The 11897-nt window shown below is 39.9% G+C and overlaps 1 protein-coding gene across 1 annotated transcript; it reads right to left on the minus strand.

Moving 5' to 3' along the window:
* Nucleotides 1-3563: 3563 nt before the first annotated feature.
* LOC125308236 (extracellular calcium-sensing receptor-like) lies at nt 3564-7661 on the minus strand. Its single transcript, XM_048264601.1, has 6 exons — nt 7606-7661; nt 7063-7354; nt 5732-6547; nt 5413-5589; nt 4812-4935; nt 3564-4596 (listed from the first exon to the last, which is right to left on the minus strand). The coding sequence occupies exons 1-6, from the start codon at nt 7644-7646 to the stop codon at nt 3689-3691; spliced, it is 2358 nt and encodes a 785-aa protein (XP_048120558.1). The 5' UTR covers nt 7647-7661; the 3' UTR covers nt 3564-3688.
* Nucleotides 7662-11897: the final 4236 nt, after the last annotated feature.

Genomic DNA, 11897 nt, shown 5'->3' on the forward strand with positions numbered 1-11897 from the left:
GCGCATTGCATTCACATCACAAAAAAAAAAATCAGGTTATCTCATAATTACGAGATAATTATGATGACACATTTCCCATTCTGCCCCCACTTGTGTGTGGCAATGACATGGTCTAGCTAGATACATTAGAGAAGATAGACCTAAGCTTCCCAAGAGAAAGTTTGTAATGTTTGTATGTGTTTGTTTGTTTACTTTTTTGTAATTATTATTATTCCTGTGAACGCTTTGGCAATGCAACATATGATTTGTTGTGCCAATAAAGCATATTTGAATTGAAGCTGAAGTTCCTTTCAAACCTTTACTTAGGATTCACTGTAAAACTAAGCAGACCAACAGAGTATATTTCAGTTATTTCCTTCAATGTTTTGTTTAAGAGCAATCATGTAGACTAGCATTTCAAGTTACAGAATAGAAACTAATGTGTTAGCTTATGGCTAATGTATATGAGTTAACGGTTAGCATAATCGATAAAAGTAGATATATAGAGCCAACTTCAGTCCATTTACGAAAGGGTTACATAAGAAGAGTTCTTTGTTTACAACTGACTATTTTCTCCCAATATAATACCTCTAGGGAAAAAATGTGACTGTTTAACTGAATGCCACTTGAGTAGCCTAGCTGCACAAAATAAACAATAGGCCTGCGTGTGACAACGTGGATGGAGGTAGCCCTATGCGTAGTAGTAGGCCTACCTCCACCTACTGGTTAGGACTGTCAACGTGCAACATTGTATTGCCTTTGGGGTTGTTGGCGATTTGACAGGCTTATTTTTCATGCCACTTAAAGACATGTTTATCTCTCAAAGTACGAAAGTCATTCAAAGCAGGAAATCAGTATGAAATATGTGCTTGCTTTTATTGAAAGGCTGTTTAGATCCTCAGCACGGATTCTATCCTTAAGATAATAATAACGATAATTATCTCGTAATTATGAGATAACCTGATTATTATTTTTTTTGTGATGTGAATGCAGTGCGCCACCGTAGCTATGGATTATCCTAATGTGGGACCCCAACGTCGTCTTCCAGGCAGCGCTGCCACCGTCTACTTAAAGGCACCTTATCCTAAACCTAGATAGATAGATAGATAGATACTTTATTGATCCCTAAGGGGAAATTCAACCCAACCCTAAGCCTAACCTTAACCCATGCCTAACCATAGCACCTTCCAGGCAGTGCTGCCTTGAAGACAACGTTGGGGGCATAAAACACCAAGAAACATAAAAATTAGCCTTTCTTAACAAATTAAATCAAGATAAATTCTAAACTAAGATAGGTATTTGGCAATAACAATCTAAAACGAAAAGTTACATAAAATTGAGATTATAGGCCTAAGACAAATGGAACTTACTTGTGGGAAAAAATGTGACTTGCTTGTGCCTCACTCCACAATTACCAATACGAATATAAATAGGTCAACACGCCAATAAAAAGGAGCCTTTCTTAACAAATTAAAGATAAATTCTAAATTAAGATGGGTATTTGGCAATAACAAGATATATTAATAATAGGAGTTCACAGGAACTCTCCCATACGCAGCCTTGACATGAATTAATTCTTGCGCCAGCTCTTCAAACCCCTTGCCATTTACGATATTAAAAGGCCTAATGTCTTTTACGGCAAAAGCTGACACACATCTCTGTCACCATTTGTTTCACCTTTGCAGGGATGGGTTTTGATGCTCTAACAAACGATGTGATAATAGATTGATCCTGGGTACTGGCAGGTGTTATACATTGATCAACATGCCTTATCAGCGACGAATTCCGTGTGGTTTTGTTGTCGCATATTTTGCATTTCACATAACCCACTGGCTCATTATTCTCATTATGCACATGGTCAAAACGTTTCCACACCTCAGACTTTGCTTTCTTTGCCGGTGCAACCAAAACGTAATCACCAGAGGCCAGCCTCCGTTTCACCTCCTCAGCATCAATTTTCACATCTTTCTTGCGCTAATTGAAACACATCACCTGACAGCTCATTTATCGTGTAAGCCCGAGCCCATGTAAAATGATAGAAATTAAGACTGAACCCGTCGAATCCCGTTGGGTTTGGGCAAAGATCTTCAGCTTAGGCAGGACACTAGGCACAACATTTTCAGACTTGTAACCGGAGGGTTGCCGGTTCGAACCCCGACCAGTAGGCACGGCTGAAGTGCCCTTGAGCAGGGTACCTAACCCCTCACTGCTCCCCAAGCGCCGCTGTTGTCGCAGGCAGCTCACTACGCCGGGATTAGTGTGTGCTTCACCTCACTGTGTGCTGAGTGTGTTTCACTTATTCACGGATTGGGATAAATGCAGAGACCAAATTTCCCTCACGGGATCAAAAGAGTGTATATACTTATATTTATAAACCGGCAGCATCACTTCCTGACACTCAGCACAACTCCATACAGAAATTCAGCAGAATTTTATCATTTGTAACTTCTTTTAAAACCTGTGTTCCTCCAATACTGTCATCCTAAGGTGGGGGTCTGGAGGCATACTCTCATGAAGATTTTTTAATATGTTAACATTTAAATGCATCAATCTGGTGCACTTAAAAAGAAATTCAGAGGTTAAACTTTTTTATCTATGGATCTGTAGCCTAAACTAGTTTGCACTTCAGAATTTTAACCATGCACAAACAGGTGGAATAGTTATGATGCTGCTGCAATAAGTTCACAACAACAAAGCATATTTACTGAGTTTCACAGTTCAGAAATAGTCAAAAATAGTGTACATTTCAGCACTCCATGGAATTGTGTATTGTGTATAGTTCCGCTAGATAGATAGATACTTTTATTGTCATTCTTACAACACGGGAGCATGAGGACCACGAAATAAGAACTCAGGTCTCGGTGTCGACCAACTACTATAGTGATTCATAAATAAATAATGAATGAATAAAAACATTTCCTCATAAGTCCTATTCTTCTAAAAACAGTCCTATCCTTCTAAAAACTAGTTAATCTAATTGTAAAATAATGGCCATCTATACATGCAATATCTTCCTATTTCAGGACAGTCTGGGCTATCCATATCTGGGAAAGTATGATGTGATAGTATTTGCATATGTCTTATGTCAGGCTTTATATGAAGAAAAAATGAGCTACTTTAGCTAGAATCAAGTTCTCTAGGCTACATTTGTTTTTGTCTTGGCAAGTAAGCTGTAACCTGCCTGCACTGGTAGTTCAGTTTATCACCACTCACCTCCACACAAGCCAAGAAACACCACAATTGGGCTGAGCGCTGAGAGGGGCTGCCTGATAAGCCTGGCTATGACTGTGTGTGCTCAGCGTTGCGCAAGAGACGTGGAGGTAGGGGGGGGGAAGCTTTTGTCAGGGAAGCTATGTGCAAACAAGAATAGTCACATTTTTAAAGCACTCCAGAAAAAGGGCACTTCCTCTCCTGGAAGAAAAAGGGCAGGGGCTCAAGCTCCCTTTGACGTCTATGTGTGCATGTGCCTGGTAAACAGTACGCTAGTTTGATTACAAAGTAGACTGTATATTTGTATTTTCATGTTCAAAATCATATAGTCACATGATACATTTTTAAAGCAGACTTAATTAAAAGGTGTTTTATTTCATGCATTGAACTTAAATGATACATGACTTTGCCAGTAATTTTTAGTCAGGATTGAGACGGATGTGGCAATTGTGTGGAGACATTTTAAATCTGGAGTACACAGGGCTACATCAGATTGGTATCATTTAGAGGCTCGACCCATCAGTGCCTTTTTGGTGTTTCTCTCTGGGTGCAAGAGAATTATGTAGCACTTTGGAGCAAAAATAGCCATGAGTAGGCCAAAGCTGGAGGCCAGGATTGCAAAGATCTCCACAGCATCTGCATACTTACCAGGTGAACTGACATAGGCAGGAACAAAAGCAATCCACACAGCACAGAAGATGAGCATGCTGAAGGTAATGAACTTGGCCTCATTGAAATGATCTGGGAGGTTTCTTGCTAAGAATGCTAACAAAAAACTAATGGCTGCTAGAAGGCCTATGTAGCCCAACAATGTAGCAAAACCTGCCACTGAGCCAACAGCACATTCAAACACAATCTTGGAGCTCTGGTAGTGAGTGTTTTTGTGAGGGGTAGGAGAAGCAATGGAGAGCCATATTGCACAGATGGCCACTTGGACAGAAGTTAGGATGAGGACAGTGCCTCTTTGCTGGGCTGCTCCAAACCACTTCATGGCCCCTTTTCCTTCAGGTCTTGAGGCCTTAAAAACTGCAATCACAACCATTGTTTTGACCAGAATGCTAGAGACACAGAGTACAAAACTGATACCAAATGCTGCATGGCGGAGCTGACAGGTCCATAGCCTGGGCTGGCCAATGAACAACAGTGCACACAGGAAACAGAGTTTTAGTGAAAGCAGAATCAGGAAGCTCAGCTCGGAGTTGTTAGCTCGTACTACAGGAGTATGACGGTGGTGAACAAATATTGCAAGGACCACAGCAGCAATGCACACCCCAAGGAGGGACACTGTTGTCAAGGAGATGCCCAAAGCCTCTTCATAGGAGAGAAACTCAACCTCCTTTGAGACACATTGGTCTTTCTCCAGGCTTGACCAGAACTCCTTCGGACATCGGAAGCATTCAAGAGAATCTAAAAAACAGTTAAAAGGTAGAAATTAAATGCAGGGAAAAAGAATAGAGGGACTGAATGTATACAGACTTTGAGCATTTTTTTACTGTAGCAATTTTGGATGCAAAACTAAGCCGACACTGCTACTGTATATGAGTCTGGGTGTTTTCAGCTTGTACATCCTTATTGTTATGTATTCAACAAATATTTTTAGCACATTATTTGGCTTTCTATACCTGTAGCGTTACTGATCTCTCCATCTGCACAAGGGAGACAATCAAAGCAGCAGACAGGTAGTCCTTTCCTTCTGGCTTTTCTAGTTCCAGGGTGGCAGGACTCACTGCACACTGACCTAGGAGGCTGTGGTTGAAAACAACATATAACAATTACAAGTTGTTGTACAAATTTCAGGGGCTCTCTTTCTAACAAATTTGCCCACGTTGTGCATTATGCTATAATCGAAATATAATGTATCATATGTACCAACTTTATATCTGTGACAGGATTTAGGGTGTTAGTATCTTTACAAGCTTGTATTACTTGAATGTATGATGATGTAATTAAAATTAATAGAAAACACAACATATCCCAATTTGATGCATTTAATGCTGCAGTTTCTGGTTAGAGTATCTTTTGTGCCTGATGTACACTGTAAATCAACTTGTAACTGGTGTGTAATTTTTTACTCAGAGATTTTTTTGTTTGTTTATGGATTTGTTTATTTATTGACAACAAGACACTACTTACTTCATCTTATATATTAATATTTTCAAGAAGTTAAATTACTTTTTTTGATTCAAAATTCCAGAAGATTTTTCCCTCATCTAGACTGAGTACTTTCCCGGTTGGTTGGGATTCATCAACAACACCCACTGTTCTGGCCTTCATTGTCCCATCTGGCATTCCATGCCAGTTCAAGATGTCATAGATGGCCAAGGCATCGCCATTCTCATCAAAAGACACTTGATCCCCAAAACTTGTTGTAAAGTTCACTGACTGTAGGTAGTGAAGCAGCTGATACAAACAGGATGGGAGAAACAAGAGGGAAATGAAACACTTGCAGTAGTGAATGCTAGGCCCTGTTAATAAACATGTTCAGTGAATGTTTCTGTATTTAATAAACTGTTTTAGACCATATTTACATGTTTCACTTTACCTGCCAGGGTTGCATGTCATGTAGACTGGCACAGCTGTTCCCTTTAAAGGGCCCTTGCCCAGGGACACAGCTCATCAGGTTGTGGAGAGAATGTGCCAGGGCATAGACTGCTTTATAGACATTGTAGGAGGGTCTGAGATCAGACACATCGCTGTACGCCAAGTCAGCTTTGCTCAGGTCCTCCTCTCCTGTACAGACTCTTCCCTCAGATACGGCCAAGGCCTCTTCTAGCTCAAACCTGCAACTGAACATCTCCTGCCAGAATCTTCTCACCATACTGTGTGTATTGCTGTCAGGGTGGACACTCAATAGGAACTCTTTCAGTCCTTTAATCTCTCCACGCCGGATGGCAATGCCCAGAGTGCCTCTGAATAAAGGAAGCAGGCGAGGGATAAGAAATGCAGTAGAAGTGGACCATGCCTCACTGGCAATCCACTGCCGTGTCACATTCTGACGAACTACTTCATCCATTAGGGGCAGTAGGTATGACCCAGTTGAAAAGACCACAATCACTCGAGAAGTGGACGTCTTAATAACCTGCATTATTTTTCTGATATCCACAATATTATTGTCTTTGGGCAGCACTTCTGAGAATGCTACACAGCCACCAAATGCTGTGACATCTTCATGAAAAGACTGAGCAGCATGTCGGCCATAGTCATCATCACTATAGATAAGACCCACCCATGTCCACCTGAAGTGCTTTAATATCTGAATCATAGCTCTCACTTGGAAGGCATCACTGGGAATAGTCCTGAAAAAAGAGGGGTAGTGCCTTCTATCACTTAAGCAGGAACAGGTGGCAAAGAAACTTACCTAAAAGACATGGAAAAGCATGTGAAAAGCAAGTTCCTAAATCAAGTATGAAATTGCATTACAAGTGTGATAATATTATGCGACTTTATAAATCTGATAACTAAAGACTGTGACACATGTTTTCACACTATATTCTGATTTTGCTCAGCTTTAACATCAATAGGTATTGACAATGAATATAAGATCTCTGCAGGATTCAGTTCGAAATTTATATTACGGCATTGTTCTTGCATGTTGAATTAATCCTAGTTTTACATCACTTTGAGAGGCCAAACAAAACAAAAACAAAAATCAAGAAAAATTGTTGTGTTATGTTTCTGTCAGGGTTGAATGTTTTCTTTTCATTAACATGAATATATTTGATGAGAGTTGTATCTGACAAACATACAGTAATAATAGGAAAAAGAGATATCTGATCTGACTAATTGAATTTCCTCACTACACTTTCAGCTGTATTTGTTTTGAAATTGACATGGAATTCACACTATCAACTACATCATGTAAACCATGCATACCATTGGAACACGGAACAGTCCCAGTACACTAGATATGGTAATAGAGTGAGTAGACCCAGGATCCCCCACAATGCCTAACACAGGAGGTGACCCAGTGCAATTCTGCATGGAAAAAGACTTTTCAGTTCCGCTGACAAGAGCTGTGGCAGCTCGGAATGCCACATCCAGCCTCACACAGTTGTCATACATTTGATAGCCTAACTTTATATAAGGAAGCAGGTTTGGGTTTCTGTTGATCTCTTGCACAGCAAAAACCATCGTCATAGCTGCTTTGAAACCCTCCAAGTCAAACCTGACAATAACAATAGAGATTAAGACAATTAGCTAACTGCTAAATCATTATTAGAAATATAAAAATAATTGTATACATGTTTTAAATTTGACATTTTTTACATGTATCACAATCATTTTATATTACACTATTTTTGGTATACAATAGAGATGACATGAATATACATATGCATAGACAGACATGCACATCATTTCAATCAAAGACGTCTTTAGTTCATATTTTTCCTAATAGCCTGCCACCTTTTAACTCACTTATGACACCAGAGCTGCTCTGGTTTAGTCCTGAAAGACATTTCTGGAAATGAAGCAAGCAAATGGACCTCAAACAGTCCCCCTATGATCACATCTCCATCCTGGTGCATCCCAGTGAGATTGAACTGCTCCCGTAGCTGGCAGAGGTCAGATGTATCAGAGCTGGAGGTGAGGGTGAGAGAGAGCCGAGTGGCTGCTGCCACTGTCCAGGCCAGCAGGAGACTCAGAGAGACCTGCATGTCTGCTCTCTGTCTGCCTCCCTCTCTCCACTCTCAGCTGTTTTATAGAGAGGTTAGTGCCTTTATTATGTCATCTGGGCAGGCTGACTAGTTATTTGAGAAGAATTCATACAGATAATTTCTCGATGCTTAGAAAGGTTTAATTTAGCTACAGTCTGCAATGTATAAACAGTATAACATACAAACTCATTATGTATAGTATATACAATATGTATAGTTTTATCTATATAACTTTAGTACTATGATGTTTTTTTCCGATTGGTTACCTTTTATACACAGCAGCATAAAATCACTGGCCAAGTATGTACTCTTTCATGGTATCCTGAAGGTGGCAGTCAAACACTGTTTTTTTCTCAGTCACTAGTGAGAAGGCTACATCATTTTAGAATCAGAGGTTTATTTTTACGATTCAATAATAAGGGGGAAAGTGCACCTTTAAGTATAATCTTTCTTCTTATTTTATTGTCGAAATGCAAATATGTCTTCAAATTGACTTCTACCATTCACAAGTAAATATATTGGGTAACATGTACAGCTAACAGGTAACATGTAGGTGAATACCCCAACTATTAGTCCCAAAATTATGCCATATTATTGGGTAAATATTACAGGTAATATGTAGATAAATACAGAGAAACTACAGCACAAATACCAAGAGAAAAGAAGAAAAACCTCCACTATTACCCATCAACTCAACTAAGGACCATGTAGTTGTGAGTGATTTAGGGTTGTAATAACACAAGATATACTTGTCTTCTTTCTATGACGACTTTACACATCAATTCCAGTTAAAATTTCAGTTATCCAAGGTTTGTGTAGGCAACAGCCAACCTACAAATTAAGATAGAACTTTCCAATCAGTTACTTGGTTTTATAATAGAAAGTTTCCTTTAAAAAATGCCAACAAAAAGCAAATCGCTGCAAGCAGACCGATGTAACCAATGTTGCAAACTTTTCTACTGACCACTGTGGATCATCTAGGATGATCTTTGACCCCTTAAGGTCAGTGTTCCGGTGAGGCAGAAGGGTGCTGAACATTGGAGCATGCCCATCACCCATTGCTATCACTCCCAAAGCTCAGCTTTCTCATTTGGGTTACTTACAGTTCCATTCCCTCTACGCATTCGCAAACATTTGCATTCTAAATTATATGGACTAATTGGTGTTGGCAGATTCAGTACTGCAACTGGAGCACCACACTGTGGCATCTCTGGATCATTTGTAACAGCTTGGTCTGTGTGTGAAAAGAAATGCTCTCTTACTCCCAATCAGAAGCTGGCATTTTTTGTGTTTATTCCATTTCAGCAGAACGACAGTATGTCAATCTTTCAAGTGTCAGGTGGACATTCGTACCTGATGCCTCATCAGTCATGCCTCTTGGTCGGCTGCAAATGAAAGTGTGAAAATGAACATTGTGTTCAACCCAACACATACTTCTGGCTGTATCTTTGGAGTGTTGCAGGATCTCTCCCTTGGAGATGGACAGGAACTACACACAGGAGTGTTACTAGGGTCGGTTGTGGCCAGACTTGTCCTATTGGATATACCCCTCTATGGCTAGAGAGCTGTAAAATCATTAGTATCATTTTTATAATTCCTATTCAACGCACACACGTTTCCACACTCAAGGCACACTTTGATATTTCTACACGCCATGTTGGATGGCCAGACCCTGGTGTCCATCCTCTAGCCTCTCATTTCCATAGGGGTGCAAGCTTGGTGCCTCTGTCTTGGGACTTCACATTCACACTACACATTTGCACTGAACACGTACACACTCTGAGGAAAACCGAACAGCTATTTGTGTGCTTTGTGTCCCAGGTCTTGCACCATGCCCTGTAGAAGCAGAAACTTCACTGGCTAGTGGAAGTGATTTGCCTGGCTTTTGAGGCTCCTGGAGTAGCTCCCCCAGCAGGCTTACAACCACATGCAACTTGCTGGGAGTGTCTGCTTCTTCGGCCATATGGAAAGGTACTTCAATACAGAATATCTGTTAGTGTGTAAGCTGGGCATCTGGGGATATATTGAAAAAACTAATGCAGACTTTTTAGAAAAAATTCCAGTTACACTTGCCTCATTCCTGACTCAGGAGGTATCAGAAGGCCCTTTCCTTAACCCAGCCAAGGTCGATCTGTTAACCGATAATGTGATGAACTCATTACGCTCAACCCTAGACTTTGTAGCACCACTCAAAAAGAAAATAAGAAAACAAGTAAGACGTGCTCCATGGTATACCACACAGACTAAAACCCTCAAATAAAAAATGCGTAAACTAGGATAAAAATGGTGCACCACTAAAATGGAAATCTTTCGCCAAGCATGGAGAGATACCTTATCACTTACAAAAAAGCACTCAACGAGGCTAAGTCAGCCTACTATTCCTCGCTGACTGAAGAAAATAAAAATAATACAAAATATATCTTTACCACAATCTCCCGCCTGACGAATAGCCATAACGAAGTAACCCAATCTATCCCTGCCTAAACAGTTTGAATTGAAACAATTAGAGATAAGATTAATAACCAATCAGTTTCACCAAATATACATACTCCATTGCTGAACGATAGCGAAAACATAATAGAATCACAGATGAGACCTCAAACAACATTTAATTCATTTACACCTATCGAAATATTAGACCTCACTTCCACAATTTCCTCATCAAAATCTACAACTAGTCTACTAGACCCTATTCCTACTCACCTTCTTAAAGGTAAACTATGCAGTATTGGCAATTTCCTTACTGTTTTCTCGGTTTTTGCTTTTTTTTTCGCTCGCTCTGTCATGACGAATGTCTGAGAAACTCCATCGCTACCTTTTTCTAGCCGGTGCCTGGTGTGTATGTGTATTTGAATGCAGTAAAGCAATTCGCTACACTAGTTATACTTCCTGACACTGAGGCCGTCGGCCCGTTGGCCCACAGTTGCAGTTTTTCCGCTAGAGGGAAGCGAGACGGCCACCATTCAACCCGAAAAAAGTAATTTTTTAGTAAATAACCATTCCAATGACTCTGAAGCTGTTAAATGAAGGTAAATTAAGCTAAAAAACTTGCATATTGCCTTTAAAACTGCTCTCCCCTTCCTGGATAATGCTTTGCTCCAGATTATAAATAATTCAATGCTATCAGGGCATGTACCCCAGTCGTTTAAGTTATCTGTTATTAAGCCATTCCTCAAAAAAACCTAGCCTTGACCCTAACAACCTGGCCAAAAAGGCCTATATAAAATCTCCCTTTCATGTAAAAAATACTAGAAAAATAGTGGTGCCTTCTTACATATAAACAAAATCCAGGAATCATATCAGTCTGGCTTCAGAGCTCACCGCAGTACTGAATCAGTCTTAGTTGCTGCTGATAATGGATATCAATACTGGTCCTCCTGGACCTCAGCGCTGCCTTTGACACCATAGACTATGACATACCACTTCATAGGCTTGAAAATGAAATGAAAAAGGCATCAAAGACTCAGCACTCGCTTGGTTTAGATTATACCTTTCTAACTGCCGACAATTTGTACAGGTCCACAATAATCCATCTACCCAGACTATGGTAAAATATGGAGTGCCTCAAGGCTCAGTACTAGGGCCCCTGTTATTTTCTCTTTATATGCTTCCCCTAGGCTCTGAAATTAGGAAACATGACATTAATTTCCATTCTTCTGCAGATGATACACAACTATACCTCTCCATAAAACCTGATGAATTAACCCCATTAGCCAAACCAAGTCATGGTCCTAAAAAGATTAGGGATATCCTATCCTCATCACAGGCTACATATAGTGATCTTCCACTGACCTCATCTACAAGTGTTAAAAACCTAGGAGTTATAATTGACCAGGACCTATCACTAAATAATCACATAAAACAGATCACCAAAACTTAATTTTACCATTTAAGGAAAATTTCAAACGATAAGGAAGTCCATATCCTTACCAGACACCGAGAAATTAATCTATGCTTTTGTCACCTCAAGGATAGACTATTGCAATGCTCTATACGCTGGCTGCAATAATACCTGCCCAGATTAAAAGTATACTTTTTGAAAGTGTACTAAGT

This window comes from Alosa alosa, chromosome 15 (assembly GCF_017589495.1).
Source record: "Alosa alosa isolate M-15738 ecotype Scorff River chromosome 15, AALO_Geno_1.1, whole genome shotgun sequence".
Lineage (NCBI taxonomy): Eukaryota > Metazoa > Chordata > Actinopteri > Clupeiformes > Clupeidae > Alosa > Alosa alosa.